The sequence below is a fragment of the Pelophylax lessonae genome (genome assembly GCF_965119305.1).
Source record: "Pelophylax lessonae genome assembly, chromosome: 6".
NCBI lineage: Eukaryota > Metazoa > Chordata > Amphibia > Anura > Ranidae > Pelophylax > Pelophylax lessonae.
The window spans coordinates 66,606,714-66,628,832 of NC_138773.1; the positions used below are offsets into that span (position 1 = coordinate 66,606,714).

The 22,119-nt window shown below is 42.0% G+C and overlaps 1 protein-coding gene across 2 annotated transcripts in view; it reads left to right on the forward strand.

Annotated features, from left to right (window-relative positions):
• The window catches only part of CACNG3 (calcium voltage-gated channel auxiliary subunit gamma 3), a 483,472-nt gene that overhangs the window by 138,997 nt on the left and 322,356 nt on the right, over positions 1–22,119 (forward strand). For both annotated transcript variants that reach the window (XR_014225405.1, XM_082261079.1), the window contains exon 2: positions 10,135–10,218. Coding sequence is in view for 1 of the 2 variants with exons in the window: in XM_082261079.1 (XP_082117205.1) it covers positions 10,135–10,218 (84 nt within the window). In the remaining variant the exon portion in view is untranslated. The remainder of the gene's footprint in view (positions 1–10,134; positions 10,219–22,119) is intronic.

Here is a 22,119-nt window from a genome sequence, read left to right on the forward strand (position 1 = left end):
CCTATACCTTACACCTGTGCAGAGACTATTCCATACCTATACTGTACCTATACTGCATGCAGGTTAACTGGGACTGTCATAACATGCACCAACGCTCTTAAAGGGCCCCACTGATAGCCATCAGAAGAACATCTCAAAGGTCTGCCCCTCTCGTAATTATTATTCTGCAAGCCCCCTTTATTTCCCTGCCCCCTCTGCTACCATCCTTCTTTTCTTTTGGATAGTGCACACCCAGTTAATCTAGGATGACCAGTATAACTGCCATAAACATGCTCTTGCAATATAGTTCCAGCACTCCATAAAATAAACTTTACTACTGCTCACTGCTGCACTTGATGTGGCCTTGCTACTGTTTATGCTGATCTGGATGCCAAATGTCATCCTATGCCTTATTCTCTACTCTTAACCCTAAATTGTGTTATTACCATTATTGTGTTTTTATTAACTTTTGTTTTGATGAATGAATAGGGGTACTATGTGTTGGGGGGGGGTCTGGGGCCCCTCTTCTTTAAGGTGGCTTCTAGATCCTGTTAAATCACCTCTACACCCCTACAACCAGTGGCCATGGTTGTGGGGAAGAGGCCCTGTCCCTATCAACATGGGAACAAGGTGATTTAGGGGGGCTCAAAGCTCCCCCCCCCCATGTTGTGGGCATGTGGCCTATTATAGTTCGGGGGGAGGGGGGCGCTTGCCCGACTTTCTGCCAAGCTCCACGATTCATAGAAGCCTTACTACAGCTTCTATGAAGAGAAAGTGATCTATGAATGGAGGACAGATGGATGATTGATAGCCCCACCCCCCCCCCCCCCCCCCCACCACCACCATACATAGATTGTGCTTTATTCATATAAGCTGTAGTACGGCTTCTATGAATGCAGCAGCTTTGTGTAAAGGCCAGGCATATTTGGGTACTTGATAAAAACTTGTGCCAGACATTTAGTTCTAATAACCCTCGCTAGAAAATGCATCAGCACAGGGGACACAGAGAAACTCGATTTAAAAAATTTCTTTAAGTCAACAGCAGGGATGTGACAAGTGGTGGACAGGAAGGACAGCTGCCCTGGGCACTGTGGTACCATGTGAGGTGGGGGGGGGGCAACCCAAGGAGATAAATGGAGGGGCTTTGTGTAGGGAGGAGGAATTTTGGGGACAGCAGGGCATAAGAATTGTTGTAGGAAGAAAAATTTGAGGGGGGGGGGGTGCTAGGAGTGATATTTTAGGGGAATTTGTGTTTGGAGGGGGGATGGGAGAAGAGTATTTTTGCTAGGAGGGGGGATTTGGGGGTTGTTCTAGAAGAGGTGATATGGTGGAGGGGAATTGTGCTAGGAGGGGAAAATTTTTTTCTGTGGGATTTGTGCTAGTAGGGGAAATTTGTTGGGGTGGGGGGAGATTTGTGTTAGGAGGGATGTGGGGGGGGGGGATTTGTGCTGAGAGTGGGGATTTGGGGAAAGGGGAGAGGCTGTGTACTCAGAGAGGAAGTTTGCTCTGTGTGCACTGCACACCTCCCCTGATGCGGTACTCAGCATCGGACCACTGTGAGGTGCCCAGATACCTCGTGATTGCTGTGAGATCACATGACACATAGTAAACAAGAGTCATGAATGGAATCCATTCATGACATTATTGTTTACTACTGTGTGGGATCTGTACATCCTCCTAGTAAAGAGAAAGGCAGATGTTCCGTTTTGACCAATTCCTTTAGCCCTATAGTTTAACGGGTCAGCCCCGGCCAGGCAAAGTGACGTATGGGTACGTCACTAGCCTGTCACTAGCTTGTGAGCCAATAGCAGGCGATCGCGCGCCCGCAGAGGCGCGCGCCAGCCCCGGCTCGTTCCCTAACAAGTCAGTGCGTGTGACCTCGCAATCGTTCGCCGTGAAGGGAAAAAGGCAGGCGGCTAATGTAAACAAAGCCGCCTGTCCTTCTCCCCTGTGTAAAAATGGAGATCACACGGTTCTACTATGTAGGACCGTTGATCTCTGTTCTTACACAAGTAGCCATGTCCAATCACAGTTAGAAACACGCCCCTAGGGACATACTTAACCCCTCCTTCCCCAAGAAAGTTAACCCCTTCCCTGCCAGTGTATTTTTACAGTAACAGTGCATATTTATAGCACTGATTACTGTAGTAATGTCACTGGTACCCCCACAAGTGTCAAAAATGTCAGTCAAGGGTCCGATCTGTCCGCCGCAATGTCGCAGTCCCGCAAAAAAAAAATCGCAGATCGCCGCCATTACTCGTTAAAAAAAACAACAACAAAAATGACAAAAATCTTTCCCTTAGTTGGTAAATGCAATAACTTTTGCGCAAACCAATCAAAATATGCTTATTGTGATTTTTTTTACCAAGCATATGTAGCAGAAAACAAATTGGCCAAAAATGTTAAAAAATTTAGATTTTTACATTTTTTTTGGGGGGGGGGGGGATTTCATATAAAAAATTTTGAAAAATATTGTTATTTTTGCAAAATTGTCGCTCTTTTTTTGATTATAGCGCATGATCAAAAAATCGCACAGGTGATCAAATACCACCTAAAGAAAGCTCTATTTGTGGGGAAAAAAGGACGTCAAATTTGTTTAGGTACAGCGTCGTACGACCGCGCAATTGTCCGTTAAAGTCACGCAGTGCCGAATCGCAAAAAAAAAACCCTGGTCAGGAAGGGGGTAAAATCTTCCGGGGCTTAAGTGGTTAATGGAGGAGCATGAAGGTTGTAGCTTGGCTTCCTGGACATCCACTAAGCCTTAGGCTCCTGTTTAAGTTTCCTTGTGTAGGTTCTGGCTCTGGTCTTGAGCAACAACGTATGGTATCTGCAGCCATACCCTAAGAAGAGCTGTTTGAAAGTATATGATGTGTTGCCATTTCATTCTTCATTTGTATTGGATAATGTTTAGCTTGGTCCAGATGACCCAAATGCGGTACAGCATGTCGTATTTTGAGAACAGGCTGTTATCTTTTGTTCAGATGATACCAGTGAGATTGGACATAGTTGCTGATGGGGTTGTACACAACATACAAATAGGAGGAATGAGGAAGAAAAACCATCCCACTAAACACATCAAAAATGTGGGCACTTCAGAACTCTGCCCGGTTCATTACATTTGTCCTTCCCTCCAGCACTGAATTGATTTTCCTCTATCTCTCCCTTCACACACAATGGAAGGTACCCAAGCACATGATGATGCTGGAGTATTCCACTGGATTAATCATTCCCCTTCTCCAATAATACATGCATTGTAAAAGCTACAGCATCACTGCAAAACTATTGTAATAAAGCAAAAAAAGAGGATATTTTTTCCTGGACCCACAGGAAGTGTAAACTGCAGCTTATACTTTGTTCTCAAATGTGCCCATACTCTACTGCAGGCGGTTAAGCTATTATAACAAATGAGAGATAACATAAAGCCAGGATATTTTTGTTAATTTTTGCCTTGTAGATAACCTTTTGTATGCCACCGCATCAGATGTTTACAGCTATAGCAGCAGAGATGTATAGTAACTAAGTAGAACTACTTCACTACTGTACTTAAGTACGGAAAGGCGGTATCTGTACTTTCCTGGAGTATAATTTTTTTCTCCTACTTCCACTTTTACTTCACTACATTTTTTCGATGATTTCAATACTTCTACTTCGATACTTTTTTTTTGTGCTGCATAGTTACTCGTTACTATTATAAAAATTACCACTGCCAGAACAGTAGATGGCAGGTTTCATGAAGTTCAAAAAAATGTGTATAATGTCATGTGTAAATCAGTGCATACGAAATAAATGCTACTGTATGTATAAATAAAATGGTCTACATATCTGCTGTTAAGGGGAAAGAGAACCTCCCCCAACCAAGGAGAGTCACAAGCGTACATAGACCTTTTTTCTGGTAAGAGGCTGATTTTGCTTTTTTCACTGGAAGTTGAGAGCACAGGTTTTGCAGTTTTGTTTCACTGGAAGAGTCTATTTGGATATTATTTTGCACTTACCTTTATCCGCCGGGTAAGTGGGAAATCCACAAGGTGGTGGGAGTCCACCTATTATTTGGAATAGCACCTGTTTGATTCCTGCACCTTTGAAAATATATTCATCTTGTTTTGTCACATATATATGGTATTATGGCATTATACTGTATATATGGACTTTTTATTGACTTTGATTTCATACACTCTTCCTTTATTTCATTATTGGGGGTGTGCTCCCGCTGTGTTCCTAGATATGAGTGCCACATCCCGATATGAGATGCATTTATTTCATTATTGGAATATATTGTTGTATATCACATTGGTTTATATATGATTTTGCGCAACAATAAGCTGTGGAGAAAAAAAAAAACATGCAGGAAAGAGAAGGAGGGATGCTTTAAAGGGGAAAGGGAGGGACATACTTTATCTGTTTTTGTTTACAAAAAGTTACAGCCAAAGGAATTGTGATTATCCTTTAGGTTAATCATTTGAAATAATAAAAAACAATATGATGTTCAAACTTTTGACTTCTTTCTTTAATAACTACATAACACAGTACTTTTACTTTTACTTTCAGTACTTAAGTAGCAAATTTTTTTTAAAAACTACTGGTACTTTTACTTTCAGTACTTGAGTAGCAAAATTTAAAAAAAAACTACTTGCAATACTTAAGTACAAAAAATGTTGAATACTTTAGTACTTCTATTTAAGTCACTTTTTGATAGAGCACTTCCACTTCTACTCAAGTCACTTTTTGATCGAGCACTTGTACTTTTACGCAAGTATGGGTTTTGAGTACTTTATACAAGTTTGTATAGCAGTCACGCATGCACTAACAGTACTGATTTATTGTTGGTCTGTGAGAGATAACATCACAATCTTTTTTTGTTTTGTTACCCAAAACAAAAAAAGTAGAACTCCTTCTAAATCAGGTTTCCTCTTTTACTTTTTGGAGGCATTTAAAGAGAATGTAAAAGGTAAAATCACATACATTTTAAATGCATCCAATTAATAGGACCTCATTTACAAAAGAAAATGGTGTCATTAAAATCTGTGAGTGGAGGTAAGGCCTGGGGGTGGTGCTCAGTTAGGTGGTGGAAAAAAATTCCGATGCTCAGTTGGGGGGCGGAATAAAACTTTGTGCTCAGTTGGGGGGCGAAATAAAACTTTGTGCTCAGTTGGGGGGCGGAATAAAACTTTGTGCTCAGTTGGGGGGCGGAATAAAACTTTGTGTTCAGTTGGGGGGGGATGTAATAATACTTTGGTGCTCAGTTAGATGGTGAAAAAAATTCTGATTTTCAGTTGGGGGTTGCTCCTTATCTTCTTCATAACAGGGGGAAGTGTTTTGTAGTTCATGGGGATTACAATGCTAATTGATAACAGTCTAGAAAGCTCATAGTCATGTAATGGCCCATAATGGAAGGATTTAGCAGGAGTGGTAACAAACTCCTGCTAAATCCTTCCAATATGGGCCATTACATGATCCATTCCCTCCCTTCCCTGGAAAGCTGGTGATGGGGGGTTGCCAACAAGTTCCACTCACCTTTTGTGTTCGCAGAACTCTGGGGATCGACTGGGCTGAGGGCTCCCTCCCGCTCTCTTGCTGTCCTGGCTGGCTGCCCTGGTAGTGCTGCCCTGTCCTCCGAGTCCAATCGGTCCGTCCGACCCGTCCTCAGTGTCCTGTGTAGCAGTCTAGCAGTAGCAGAGATGAGACTGAGAGAGACAAAGTTGTCTGGGGTGAGGCTCAGGCGGCGGGAAGCAGACAGAGTGACATGTGACGCCCAAGCACTGCCACTACGACCAATCACAGGACAGCATTCGTGAGTGGGAGTGTTCGGGGCGCATCGCTATACACTATAAAAGGCCGCCAATGGGCTCACAAGGAAAGAGGCACATGATGCCAAAACCCCCACCCCTCCCATAGCCAGCAGTGTGTCCGGCGCCCCGCTGCCATTAAAGGTACAATTTTTTTTTATGCTGATGTTACGGTGGCTAGCCTTGGGGGGTGGCACCCCTGCGCCCCCTATTGACCAGCCCCCACTGGTTATGACTAAGGCCTTGTAGGCTGAAACTCATCAACTAATCTTATCTGCCTTTGTACACTGTGGTTTCTGAATAAATATGAATATTTTTTAATAGTAACAAAAGGTTGAGCGGATCATCATTCAGGAAGAGTCATCCAGCCTCCTGATGACGCACTATGGCACATGCACAGTAACACACTCAGGGGCTTTCTTTAAAGCTGTGGACAATTGACACATCATTCTCACTTAGGCAAGAACCTAGGCAGTGCGGGAAGTTAGTTTTAAAGGACATTGAAACAGCAATTTTGAGTAAGGGGGGGGCCTATGCATGAGATAATGGAGAATGGCTGGGGAGGGTGAAGGTCTGCTTTAGTAATAAGTGCATCTACACTTACAGTTTTTTCTTAGTCCCCACAAATAACTCTAATGCCCACCTTATAGAGTTTTCTATGACAGTGTGACAACAATGCTGCACTGCTCCTGAATTAAGAGCAGAGTTGTCATTCCCATGTAGGGTGTTCCTGCTTGCACTACAGTGGGATGAAGAGATGAAGAGTGCAGGGGGCGTGGCTCTCAGCATCGTCACCGCTAATTCCCAAACCTGTACCTTGTCATCCAACAGTTGGCCACATCTAGTCCTGTGCACTGCTTTTTGGATTGACAGCACTGCCAGGTTGCTAAAACCCTCCCACTGATCTGTTGGACCTGGGAGAGGGAGCTTGTGAGATACAAATGAAGGAGGATGTACACAGGGAAGATATGGGACATTTTTTGGTTTACTTTATGAGACATGTGTTATCACATAATACCTAGATTTGGTAGTTGCTTAGATTATCATACAGCCGGCATTAGTTGTACTTTTAAAAGGAAATAATTAAGACAGAAGTGTGAAAGGAGCCACCAGTGACAATTACAGCTGCAAGTCTTTTTAGGTATGTCTCTACCAGCTTAGCACATCTAGAGAGTGATATTTTTGCCCTTTTTCTCTGCAAAACAACTCAAGCTCTGTCAGATTGGATAGAGAGTGTCTGCGAAGAGCAATTTTGCCACAGATTCTCAATTGGATTTAGGTCTGGACTTTGACTGGGCAATTTTAACCCATGAATATGTTTTGCTCTTAACCATTCCATTGTAGCTCTGGCTGTGTGTTTAGGGTCGTAGTCCTGCTGGAAGGTGAACCTTTTTGCCCCAGTCTCAAGTCTTTTGCAGACTTTTGCAGGTTTTCTTCTAAGATTGCCCTGTATTTGGCTCCATCCATCTTCCCAATAACTCTGACCAGCTTCCCTGTCCCTGCTGAAGAAAACAATACCCATAACATGATGCTGCCACCCCCAGGGTGATGTGCAGTGTTAGTTTTCTTCTACACATAGCCTTTTGCTTTTAGGCCAAAAATTTGAACTTTGGTCCCATCTGACCAGAACACCTTCTTCCACATGTTTGCTGTGTCCCCCACATGGCTTCTCGCAGGACTTCTTACTGCTCTCTTTTAACTTTGGCTTTCTTCTTGCCACTCTTCCATAAGGCCAAATTTGTGGAGACTAATAGTTGTCCTGTGGACAGATTCTCCCACCTGAGCTGTGGATCTCTGCAGATCCCCCAGAGTTACCATGGGCCTCTTGGCTGCTTCTCTGAATAATGTTCTCCTTGCCCGGCCTGTCAGTTTAGTTGGACAGCCATATCTAGGAAGGTTTTCAGTTGTGCCATACTCTTTTAATTTTCAGATGATGGATTGATCAGTGCTCTGGGAGATGTTCAAAGCTTGGGATATTTTTTTTATAACCTAACCCTGCTTTAAACTTCTCTACAACTTTATCCCTAACCTGTCTGGTGTGTTCCTTGGCCTTCATTAAGCTTTTTGTTCACAGGTTCTCAAAGCTCTGAGGGCTTCACAGAACAGCTGTATTTATACTGAGACTAGATTACTCACAGGTGGACTCTATTTACTAATTAGGTGACTTCTGAAGGCAATTGTTTCCACTAGATTTTAGTTGGGGTATCAGAGTAAAGGTGCTGAATACCAATGCACGCCACACTTTTCACATATTTAGTTGTACAAAAAATTGAAAACCATTTATCATTTTCCTTCCACTTCACAATTATGTGCCACTTTGTGTTGGTCCATCAGATAATATCCCAAAAAAATACATTTATGTTTTTGGCTGTTTGGCTGTAACATGGCAAAATGTGGAAAATTTCAAGGGGTATGAATATTTTTTCAAGGCACTGTATGTGAATGTACCTAGGCACTCCTGGCCTACCACCTCATACCAGTATATCTTCAGGGTGAGATCTAATTCACCCCTGCCTCTGACTGCTAGTCTCATTCAAAGAAGGCATAATGAGTCAGAAAAGATCAACTGTGGGGAGAAAACAGGCAAAACTGGCAACTAATCCCTTAAGGCCCGTACACACGTACCGATCGCCGGCATACAAACGTCGGCGGACGAAAGATCTGCCGATTGTACGCGTGTTAGTATGGTGCCTCCGACAGATGTCTGCGCACAATCCGCGGACAAAAGTCTTTCGTGCAAACATGAAAATTTTTGTCTGCGGACACCAGAACGGACGATTGTTCGCCTGTCAGTACAGAATTCGGCCGACAGACCGCAGATTTGCAAGACTGGGCATGCTCAGAAAATTAAAAACACAGGGAAAGTTAACCATTACATGACATCACTTCTGCAGTCAGCTGAAGTCTGCAGACAAAATTCTTGTGCTGTCCTTGTGCGGTCTTTGCACTTTTCAACAGACACCGACATCCCGGGGAGAAAAGACGAACATTTGTATGCCGACGATCGGTACGTGTGTACGGGGCTTTACCCTTTTCGTGTTTTTTCTTGTACACAACTTAACCACTTAAGCCCCGGAAGATTTTACCCCCTTCCTGACCAGGCCCTATTTTGCGATTCGGCACTGCGTGAATTTAACGGACAATTGCGTGGTCGTGCGACGCTGTACCTAAACTAATTTGACGTCCTTTTTTTCCCACAAACAGAGCTTTCTTTTGGCGGTATTTGATCACCTGTGCGATTTTTTGATCATGCGCTATAAACAAAAAAAGAGTGTAAATTTAAAAAAAATAATATTTTTCACATTTTTTATATGAAATTCCCCCCAAAAAATTGTAAAAATCAAAATTTTTTAACATTTTTGGCCAATTTGTTTTCTGCTACCTATGTTTGGTAAAAAAAAAAAAATCGCAAAAAGCGTATTTTGATTGGTTTGCGCAAAAGTTATTGCGTTTACTAACTACGGGAAAGATTTTTGTAATTTTTGTTGTTTTTTTTTTTTAACGAGTAATGGCGGCGATCTGCGTTTTTTTTTTTTGCAGGACTGCGATCGGACCCTTAACTGACATTTTTGACACTTTTGGGGGTACCAGTGACATTACTACAGTAATCAGTGCTATACATATACACTGTTATTGTAAAAATTACACTGGCAGGGAAGGGGTTAACTTTATTGGAGAGGGAGGGGTTAAGTGTGTCCCTAGGGGCGTGTTTCTAACTGTGCAGGGATGTGGCTGTGTGTGTGTAACAGCAGAGATCAACGGTCCTACATAGCAGGACCGTATGATCTGTGCTGTTACACAGGGGAGAATGACAGGCGGCTGTGTTTTCATTAGTCGCCTGCCTTTCTCCCTACGTAACTGACGATCGCGAGTGACCGGCAGACATCGGGTCCGCCGGTCACTCGCGCGGAGGTGTCCGTGAACGAGTGGGGGCGGGAGCGCGCCTCCGGTGGCGCGCGCTCGCCCCCTATTGGCTCACAGGCTAGTGACGTACTGGTACGTCACTTTGCCTGCACGGGGCTAACCTCCGCAGTATATATACTTGCGGCGGTTAGCAAGTGGTTAAAGAGTTGAGTTCCTCTTTAAATGAAAAGTGAATATTAAAATCTAATTGGATACCGTAGGACAAAATAGAATCCCCGTGACATTATGAGAAACAAGGCCAACTAGTGTCTTTGGTCCTACGTCTGAACCAGATAAAATTAAGAAGTAATGTTAATATAGAAGGGTTAAACAGGAGATTAGTTCTGCTTTGTGTTTGTCTGCGTTAATGCCTCGCAGGACACCTCATCTCTCAAGAGAGAATTTTAAGTCCCAGTGTGATTTTGGCCCAGTTTCTGCTTTTGTGTAACTAGTTATCTCTCTCCCGCAGGAGCCTTCCGAGGAATGTGCAAGAAAATTGACCATTTTCCTGAGGATGCCGATTATGAACAGGACACGGCGGAGTACTTACTGCGTAAGGACTTTACTTTGCATGATCGTGCTGTTTGCATTTCAACCTCAATGCAGGGCGTAGAGTGAAAAGCACCACATAGATCTTTAGCAATTTCTGGATGAATGAAAAAGAGCGATTAGGAAGGAGTGGGGTTGTGACATAAGCAGACCCAAACATTCTTATCTACTTATAATAACAAAGGAAACTACTCTCCGAGTCAAGATTGACTAAGAATTCTATGACGCATTTTGCAGCTGCCTGTGAATGTAGAGGTTGAAAAGTAAATAAGGTTTACATTAAAATAGGCTCTTAAAGGAAACTAAAATTGGGTCAGTTATATTTCAGTTATTTTTATAAAATTTTGGGTTTTGCTATCTTTATTGAATCATTGTTTTACCAATAAACATTTTATACATGTCAAAGGATTTCCAGAGCTCTGCTAGTTAGCTAAAATGACAGCACAGCAGAACAAATTGATTTGCTACGCTTCGTCTAACTAAAAACCTCAAATTTGGTTTAAAATAAATCATCAAATTTAGTTTAAAATAAATCATCAATATTCCAAAGTGTAGTCAACAAACATATGTGCAATAAAGTGCAAAGTTATGCCAGAATTTAATAGTGGAAATGGCAGCAGAGGAAATGGCTGTCTCCACTGGGCCCTCTGAGTGGTGCTGATTTGGCAAGTTGTCACATCCTGAATTCCTTATACAAGCACTGTTGGCCTCCTATAATATAGATGTCAGATTTTCTGGTAAGAAATGTGTGCACTTGGTGGCGTGGCAAAAAAGTTGGCAGTCAGAAACTGGATGAAAACTCACCGGAAAACAGCACTTTTATTGACAATGTTCCACTTTATTTCATTGGAGCGCTATAATCTTGTGAATATTCAATTGCACTTGATATATTTAAATTTCTGGAATAACTTTGCGTTTTTATTGCACATATGTTTGTTGAAGGCACTTTGGAATATTTCTATATTGATGTTTTACATTAAAGGAATAGCACACTTTTTTCTTGTTATACGCATTTGGTCTAGTATTCAAATGACAGAATGCTGCTTTCCAATACTTGTTCAGCACTGAGCGCAAAGTTTTTTTTAATCTCAAATCTAGTTTTCTGATAAAGGATTCATTTGAGTATTTTTGTAAATAATGGCTTATTTCAGCATACTTTAAATACAGTATATTTACGTAAGTTAATAATTTAAAAAGGAAACTTTTAGAAGACTACATAATATTAATAACAATTATTAATAACATATATTAATTATTATATCAATAATAAAAATGTGGAGGATATGTACTAATTCACTATACAATCTCTTTAGTTCCTCTGAGTCCTGACATAAAAGAACATCTGAAGGCACTCCTCAATCCTAGCTTAAGCCTAGTACACACTGCTAGGTTTTTTTTTTTTTTGTTCAACCCAGCAGGTTGAATGAAAAAAGCCTGACAGCTCCAGTAAGAGCCGCTGTACTAATAGTGTGACATTAGTACAGCGATCTCCCCCCGCTGAGCTCATGTGTTCTGAGAGGGGGACGGCCCCCCGCCATTGGCTGAGAATGCTGATTGGGAGCCGGTCGGCTGCTGGCTTTCTGGCATGCTTGTTCAACAGAAGCCGGCCAAACAGCCATCTTTTGTTGGACCCGTTGGCATACACATGGGCCGAATGTCGGCTGGTTTTTATTGAATTGGCTGATATCTTCAGACATTTGGCCCGTGTGTACGGGCTTTAGCCTATCCAAGGAAAATTTATTCAGGTTAAATCGATTTTCTCTGCCAGTTTTTTATTATTTCCTTTGCAATAGGCCAATGCTGGCCAAATCAATGGGTTCACCTAACAGCCTAGCAAACAGGGATTCTTAGTAGTTTTGGGTTTAGTGGAACATGTTACACACGCCACCTCCTCCCAAGTGACGGTCCAGGTGACTGGTGATTGGCTGCTTAGGCACTCAGTACTCTCATATCTTTATGGGCAGAAAGTCCCTACCTCTGTGTAAGCTCCCCAGTGGCAACTTGAAGCCTGAATGGGGCTTCCTTTCTTCACTGTTAGCGCTGAACCGAGCAGCAGAGGAGTGAAAAGAAAGTGGATAGTGTGTAAAGCAGCAATGTAGAGTAAGTCCACTTTTGTTGAGAAAAAAAGCAAACCCTTCTGGGTGATAAATATACAATGCAGAGATTTTAACCTACCTGTATCTGCTCTGAAGAAAAAGTTGTTTTTTGTCTGAAGAGCGACTCTGAATGGGAGTGACTTTTTCATTATTAATTAGATGATGTACTTGCAGTGTTCTAATGATGACATAGCAGGGTCTGCATCCCTTAAGAAGTAATTACCCTTTGGTTTATCTCACCAAAAATGTTTGTTGCAGAGGATGCCTAAAATCTGGCAACTGTGGACCATGTCTGTGCAATCTCAGATGGCATGGCTGCTTGTAGTTAGAAACCGGGGAGGCAATGCAGGAGTAAGTTGGAAAAGGGTGATAAAGCTTTGCCAGCCCATAATAGGAAGTGCCTGAACCTCATGGCTGGGTTCACACTGCCGCACAGAGCTGCTCACAGCAGGGTCCCATGTGTCCCTGTTCACCATTTCAGGTCCGACTTCAGTCCAAATTTTGGGCTAAATTCGGACCTGAAATGGACCAGAAGACGCACAGGACTCCTGTGCAATTCGCTCCGGAGCCGATCCAGAGATATGTGAACCGGCTCCATAGAGAGCCAGTCACAATCTCCTGACATGGGATGTGGATGCGGGGAAACCCACATCCAATTCGCAAAAAAGTGTGAACCTGGCCTTAGGGTGTAAACTAGAAAAAATATTTAGCTTTTGAGATTAGTTTAACATGTTAAAGCTTGTATAACAATTTAGTGATTGTGTTTGGATCTACTTCAAGTGAACCTGTGGCTTGGTAATGGCCAAAATAGAAAGGTTTACTTTAAGAAAAAGATGACTTTAGCATCATCTTTGATGGACAAACATAAATTAAATGTTGGGAAGAAAAAAAGACAGAAGGTGTCATTATAACACAATGCCTCGCAGTGGGGACATGGTTCATCGGATCACCAAATCAATGGTTCTGCATATTGCTATTGAGCTGGTTGCATTTAAATAATAGCCAGAACACAGAGAACAAGCTCTAAAGCTCAGCCACTCAACAGTCAATAATCAATGACATCCTCGTCCATGCAGCTTGCCAGTTCTGAGCCAATCGTGTGCAGCGCACAGAGCTGCCCCGAGCGACCTGGCTGGTAAGAGCGAGATGCTCGTCAGGATTCAGGATAAATAAAGATATTCTCTAACAGGTTTCTAGCAACGCCAGAGCCCCCTGGCAGTTCTAGGGATGGCTACAGAGAGATTCGGTTTATTGAGAGACAGATGTCTATTTTTCTTTTCATACCCCGGAAACTCTGCAAACCTTTTTCTTCTGCATCAGTGATAGGATAGAGGTAGACACAGCACTGAGAATGGATTGCCTGCAGGCAATGCTTTCACAGCTGGAAAATATACATCAAAGGAGCCATGGTCCTACTATGTCACCCAGGTGAAAAATGGAACCTGCAATTGGATTGTCAAAGGGATACTCCAGGCAGAATGCAAATTCCGTCACACATATGCAAAGTCAAAAGCGGTTTACCCGTGATGTTACATACATTTCAGAGGCTTGCAGTACAATCGTAGTAGGTGCTACAGTTAGCGGAATACAATTACAAATGGCTAGTATTGCTCTATTTTTATTTTTTTTCCTTTAAAGATTTTTTATTGAGTTATCAATTAAAGAATGATGGCATGTACAGTTACTGGAAAATCCATGAACAAAGAAAACTGAAATAGGTATTTATAATAGTGATCGACCAATATAGTTTTTTTATTGCCGATACCAATATTTTGGTCATCGCATATCGGTATCGGCCAATATCTGCTGATATTTTCGGACATTTAAAATTTTTTTTATTTATTTATTTTTTACAGGTACTGTTGTGGAGGGATCTAGGGGTCTAAAAGACCTCCAAACCCCTCCTCTGCTCCTAAAAGCATTCAAAATGCAAGTTTTGAATGCTGTAATTTTTTTTGTATTGTGCGCCGAGTACCCGGAAGTGATGTCATGACATCACGTCCGGGTAGTTTACATGGAGACCCGATCAGAGCCGAATGCGGCTTTAATCGGGTCTTCTCTTCGGCAGCCGTGCAGGTAGGATGCCCGGGTCTCCCGGTGGGACGGAAGGCGGCAGGAGGGGGGGCGTCCCCTCCCGCACCTTGTAATGACAGCCGAGTGACTTCTCAGCAGCATCGGTTGTCATTACAAGACAGCCGACCGTCGGCTATGGACGCCGGTACCGGGGTGATTACTCTAGCTGCAGGCATCACTCCGGTACAAGCACTTTCCCTAAATATCGGTAACCTCCGGGGCCCATTCCGATATATTGGGGAAAGTGCAGATCGGCCCTCGAAATATATTGACTTTGCCAATAATCGGTCAATTCCCTAATTTATAACATATGATAAACATGTGTAAGGTATCAAATATAGATTAACTAACAACCTGGATAAGGTGATAAAAATAGCTAGACCTCCCTGTTTACCCCAATGGGAACAAACTGTAAACAAGGAATTATTGCTCACCATAATCATGGGCATAGAAAGGATAAAGGGAAGGTTAGGTAGGAAGCTATGGTTAAGGGTAACTCCACTTTCGTGGGGAGAAAAAAATAACAAATAAAGAAAAAACAATATAGTGTATACAATTGCGACACAAATCATATTGTAATTGAATGTTATTAAAAATTACCTTTCCTTTTCAGTCTGCAGCTGTTGTAATTTTCCGAAAATGCAGTGCAATATGGCTACTTGGAGCTGTTCTGTACACATAATGTGTACTGACCACACCCCAGAAACATAATTTCCTGCTTGTGTGATTGGCTCACCAATTTTCCCAAAAGTCTGCATATGATACAAGTCAGATTTATGGCATCCCCTGCAACAAAAAAAATTATTTTTCATGAGATACTCCCAATAGAAACACGTCTAAAGGAATGCAGGCCCAGCAGCTTCCCTCATTAGAGACCTGCAGCTGCCACAGCTGATAGATAATTATGAATCCACTCCCATTTGACCCACTCAGCATAGAGGCACAGAGGAACAAGCAATGATTTCTTCAGAATAACAAAAGGTAGGAATCTGCAACAAAGTTTGTTAAAATCCTTGTAATGTACAGAGATCACCCAGAGGGGAATGTTTTTTTCTAATCAAAAGTGGAGTTACGCTTTAAAGTTCAACACTCCTTGGCAATACAGGTGCATCTCAAAAAATTAGAATATCATCAAAAAGTTAATTTATTTCAGTAATTCAATTCAAAAAGTGAAACTCATATATTTTATATTGATGCGTTACACACAGAGTGATATATTTAAAGCATTTCTTTCATTTAATTTTGATGATTATGGCTTACAGCTAGTGAAAACCCAAAATTCAGTATCTCAGAAAACTAAAATATAACATATGTGCTTGATTGGCTGGCAAACTCGCCTAACCTAAACCCCATAGAGAATCTGTGGGGTATTGACAGAGGAAGATGAGAGACACCAGGCCCAACAATGCAGGTGAGCTTCAGGCCGCTATCAAAGAAACCTGGGCTTCTATAACACCTCAGCAGTGCCCCACGCTGATCGCCTCCATGCCATGCCGCAGTGATGCAATAATTCATGCAAAAGGAGCCCGGACCATATATTGAGTGCATACTATGCTGTATGCTTTTTGAATTGAATTACTGAAATAAAATAACTTTTTGATATTCTAATTTTTTGAGATGCACCTGGATATGCATAGGATAAATATAGTTAATGACTATCAAAGTCTTTCAGATCATACGAAGCTCTAGGATGTAGCAACCAAACTTGCCATAATTTATTGAATCTAGCAGTGGTGACGTTTTTGTGCGCTAACATCAGCTCATAGTGAGATTGAGGCTTCAGCCCAGTAGCGGCTGGTGCATAATAATTTTGGGGGACGGAAAAACCACCACCCCCCCCCTGCTAATTCTTGCCACTGGAATCCAGTGGATGCAGCTAAACAGCCATGTCAAGGAGGCCTAAAGCTATAGAACATAACAGTAGTTTGTCTGGTTTTAAAACAAGATTTGATTTAAACACTTCATGATTAGCATTCTTCAGCATGTATAAATGAGCCAACTACTACAAGACATTAAAAAAAAAATGCACAAAACCTAGCCCAGTTTTAGACTTTACTGTACATTGGAATTGGATAACTTTTCTGTACCTAAACACTCTTTAATTCATATATAGCCTAATATATTGATGCAAACATGCTACCTGTTGGTAAACCAATTAGCACACTGTCTAGACCGCTCACTAACTAGGCTAATGCACCACAGCGATCATCTATTAGTTCAGAGAAGCTGCATAAAAGTGTGTCACCAACCAGAAATCACAAGTTAGAATCTACCATGGTCCCAATGTGACAGACATCATGAACAGTGTTAAAAATAGACATGGCTAACAGGCTATGATAAGCAGCGGTCATGGTTAACGGTTGAATTTGAGGGAAGTTAATTATGCCGATATTCTCAGGCCCACTCCCCAACTGCTGCCAGGAGATCAACTCACACTCTGCAAGTCCAGTGAGTCATACCGACCACAACCATGGATGTGCTACACAAGAGTCCAACTTCTAATCATGGCAAATGAAAGGGTTGGTGACGGGCTACAGAAAAGTTGTCAGTGGAAAAGTTGTACCTAACCTAAAATGGAATAGAAGAGGCAAATCACAGACAGGCTTCAAGCCAATGGACAGATTTAGCTGGGCTGTGAAATAGATTATGCTGAGCTGTCAAGAATCATGCCATAGTGAGAAATCCTGATCTACTACAAAGACTGGAATGGCCAAATGTCAGCCAGCAGTCAAATCTACCATCCCCCCTCCACCCGGAACGGACAGACAGACGGCTGCCCAGCCAGACAGCCATCATCCTTACCTTCTCCTTCCCCAAGTGGCTGTGAGTCTCATCCGGTATCTGCCGTACATCTCCTCCCTCTTCCTGGCCAATGGCCAGTAAAATCGCTTCTCTTTTCAGCCAATCAGGAAAGGGGTCTCATGACCCACTTCCTGATTGGCTGGGAGGAGAATCAATGTGATAATAGCGAATATTCATTTGCTATTGTCATACAACTGGGTGGGCTCAGGGCGCAACGCCCTGATCCCACCCTTTTTTGAAGCCTATTAGAGCCTCTGGCTCTAATCATGTGCTTCAAATAAAAAATCCCCTATTGGAATCCATGCGTCCTGCACCCTGCATGAAGATTAGGGGGCCAGACGCAGGGATGGGGGGGGGGCGGCGCCCCTGCGCCCCCAATGGACAGGCCGCCACTGCTTCAGTCTCAAAAAAACATCAGAAAGGTTAGGGGCGTTAGTGGATTTCCATAATTTAGCTATGGTAAGCCTCACAGCTATTAAAATATTGGCTACTATTATTCTGTAGTTTAAGGGAAATGAGTCTAAATTTATTTGGAAAGAGCCATTGCTGGTGTGAGAGAAATTAGATTCCCTGTAAGGGACGCAATAAGGGAAGATATCAAATTTCAGAAGCTGAATAAGGTTTTACTGCTCTATAGGGTATGATATAGGGTATCAATTTAGTCATTACATCTTCAACAAGTGAAAGATGAGGATGGAAACATTTTTGAAAGTTTGTAGGGAGTCAGATACCAACAATTTAGTATTTTCTGAGAGTTTTCTCAATGCTCAATACACAAGGTTGCAGAGCTATTAAGCATTATGGCTTTTTGCAAAGATCCCCAAGAAAAGGTTTGAGATAGATCTTTCACCCATGTAATTGTTCTTCATGTTGTTGTGAAATGTAAAGAGAAGATTATAGAAAAATGGATATTCCTCTTACTTTCTGCGCATTATTAGAGGTAAAATATTCCCGGATTGGAAGAGGAATAACTATCCTTTCTTCAGGATTGAAGTTCCTAAAATGCTCAAATTTATTTAGTTTGCTAATAAACATATTCTTATAGTTATCTGGTAAATTATGATAGAAATTAAATCCTTGAATAACCCAAAAACATACTGATAGGTGGGCTTTGCGGTACTCTATTCCCCTAAAAAAATATGTATGTTGTGGATTGAATCATTCATTTGTTGCAATTTAGACAAAACATATTTCCAAGCTGCCAACGTAGAAAATTGGGCACAATTACTTTGGAAAGTTGAAAATAGGCAGCGGCCAGAGCGAATAAATGGTTTGCCCTATTTTTTCAAGCCTGAACTTTTCATGGAAACAAGCAGAATTGCTTGGGTAAAACTACGAAGGAAATATTTTACATCTCAAGCAAAATTGCTTGGGCAGTAATGTTACAGGGGCATAGTCCTTGCTAACTCCCTGGGACACATTACAAAAATTATATCAGGATTCTATCACTCTTATTAAAATGCATGTAAAGACCTAATCACTAATGCAAAACAAGCTTTGATATGTTACTGTCATCTCAAAAGTATTTTTCAATCTGGAGCTTTCATTAGACCTCAGCAAGTTGTACTCAACCATCTATGCGCCTTCTCCACTTCCCCATTACATCAAAGCCCTAACTTATTACTCTAATGCAGGAATCCCCAAACTTTCTAAACAAAGGAACTCCATTCTCTATCTCGTGGAGAAGCCAGTAGGAGTACAGAATGTCCAGGCTTGGTGGTCAGTTTCAGGGCTGTTAAGCAATGGGAGTAAAATGGCCCAGCCCCTGTGGTTCGTGTAACCCCTTTGCGCCGACTTCTGCTGGCCCTTTAGGGGTTTTTACTACGGGGAGCTTATGGCCACGAGACCGCCGTGTTTGGCTGTCATGGTGGTCACATGTTCGGAAAAGTTTAGATCGTGAACAGCGATTAGGAACTTTGCTTGAGCCGCCGGTCACTGTGCCAGTAGCGCACAAGGCGTACGCTTCAGCACAGCACTGTTGGAGCTATTGCACGCAAATATGCGGCCGCTCAGTGCCAAGGCCCGGCCACCTGGCATGTGCTCCCGCCAAAGGGTTAAGTGTGATTAATGCCTCTATGTTAATATTAGTGGAAGAAAGATGGCCCAATTGTTGGTATCAGTGGGAGGAATAGTGCGCTATCATTGGTGTGAGAGGAGTAGTGCCGTGTCATTGGTATTAATGGAAGGAATCATACTCCATTGTTGGTGTTAATAGAATCATTTTTGCCCCATTTTAATTTCAATGTATAGCCACCGAGGCCTAAATAGGGGCTATCAGTAAATTTACCTTTGCTGCATGGTAGTTAACCTAGTAGTTAATCTGGTTGATTTGTGGTCTTTGCATACCTCCCACCTTTCTGACATAGGAATGAGGGACACCTATTAGCAAAAGTGTAGGCATAGGACACACCCTCTGCCACACCCCCTTAAAGGAGAATTGTACAAAAAAAAATGATTGGTTAAACCCACAAATGCTTTTTTTACCACTACTATTCCTTTATACTGGACAGAGGGACTTTGTACCGAATGAAGGGCAGTCGCTCTAAATCAGGGACAGTTGGGAGTTATGGTCCTTGTGATAACTTAGGTTTTCTCCTGAGCTCAGTATAGCTGTAGTTCCTAGCTTTTGCCAGTAGGTATCACTGGTACCTTTGACATTAGTATGATAAGCTGCAGTGAAACTGAGTTATGAATATGCATACTTCTCTCAACCAATCAGTAGGAGTTTCGTGACCACTAAGCATGCTGGGAGAAAGCATATACACTATATTAACAAATGTATTAGGGCACCTGCCTTTTCATGCACATGAACTTTAATGGCATCCCAGTACTAGTCCAGAGGGTTCAATATTGATTTGGCCCACCCTTTAAGAGTGTGTCTTTGGGAACGTTTGACCATTCTTCCAAAAGTGCATTTGTGAGATCAGGCACTGATGTTGGAGAGAAGGCCTGGCTCACAGTCTGCACACTAATTCATCCCAAAGGTGTTCTGTTGGGTTGAGGTCATGACTCTCTGCAGGCCAATTGAGTTCCTCCACCCCAAACTCGCTCATACATCCAGTTCCATCCAGTTCACACCTTGCTTCGTGCACTGGTGCGCAGTCATGTTGGAACAGAAAGAGCCAACCCTAAACTGTTTCCACAAAGTTGAGAGCATGAAATTGTCCAAAATGTCTTGGTATGCTGACGCCTTAAGAGTTCCCTTCACTGGAACTAAGGGGCCAAGCACAACCCCTGAAAAACAACCTCAAACTATAATTTCCCCTTCACCAAATGATTTGGATCAGTGCGCAAAGCAAGGTCCATAAAGACATGGATGAGCAAGTTTGGGGTGGGGGACCTCAACCCGACAGAACACCTTTGGGATGAATTAGAGCACAGACTGTGAGTCAGTGCCTGACCTAACAAATGTGCTTCTGGAAGAATGGTCAAACATTCCCATAGACACACTCCTAAACCTTGTGGACAGCCTTCCCAGAAGAGTTGAAGCTGTTATAGCTGCAAAGGGTGGGCCAACTCAATATTGAACCCTATGGACTAAGAATGGGATGCCATTAAAGTTCATGTACGTGTAAAGGAAAGTGTCCCAATACTTTTGGTAATATAGTATATATCAGGGATCAGGCCTGTGGGGGATGGGGGGTACAGAGACATCATTGACCTGGGGAAGTTCCATCAGAGACTGCACCCCTGGTGAAGATCACAAGCAGCTGTGCACATTGTGCAGGCATTATATTCCCAAAATATCAGCGCATTAGGACTAAAAATCCTTTAAGTAGTAAAAACTAACCCAGCTGCTGGATTATCTCTGCTCCCTAGCAGGAAGATATATACATGCAACAGCCAGCAAATGTCAATTGTCCTTAAAAGTTATCAAAATGTTCTCATAATGGTCTTCACTAAATAAAATGAAAGCCTCGTCATTCATGAATCAAAATAAAGTACATGCACGAAAAATAAGATGCATCCTGTCTCAGTTTTTCCTTTCTTCCAGTACAATACAATTCTGCAGATTAATCCTCTTCCTTCTATACCCACTAAAATAAATATATAAATTAATAAATGTAAAAAACAACATATTGTGTAGTATGTCTAAACAAAATGCACTGTAAAGCTAGTCAATGTGCTCGTTTGGACAAAACGCGCTTCAGGAAGTGACATCAGACGAGCATCGGAAGTGCCGTGGCTGCCATCTTTGATGCTGGTTTGCATGTGTTTTTTACCTTTATTTGTTTTTTAAGTGTATGGGGGGGAAAAAATAAATGCCCTTTTTATTTGAATATAATGCACTATGGCCATTTATTAATCTATTGCACGGACATCTTGGTTAACATCGCTGTAAATGAGAGGGGATAATATTATACTGTATGAGCGGAACAAGGATTGTTGTATAAGTGCATGGATTATGGAATTTGGTAAGGTATAATGAGTGAAAAAGTTATGGACTAACACAAGGTGGAAGGATCACTGTGGGGACACGGTTTGCACTTTAGTTGCATGCAAGAATGTGAGTGGTTTATCACTTTTTGGCAATCCCTTTCTTAAAGTGGTATTCCACTATTTGAGTATTTTTGGTACCATTGGACACTACAATTGGAGTTGTCTGCAAGGAAGTGTAGGGAGAATGATATACAAGGCATGATTACTAATTTAAAGGGTAAGGGTAGATACTAATGGAATTCAATAGTTGCATGAAGACGCACATTTTTTTGAGAACGCATGTCACTGGTTTAGTAAGGCACTAAGCACATAATGAAAATGTGAGCACATTTATGTACTCTAAGGGCTACCTTTTTTTAAACATACTACACTATATTTTGTTATTTCGTTTTCGGAGCTTCTATAGTGAATGCAAAAGGAAGAGGATTATTCTGGAAGGAAGAATCGGTAGTGGATTTTTATCAAACGTGCTTGATGCTCCAGCGGGTAAGGGT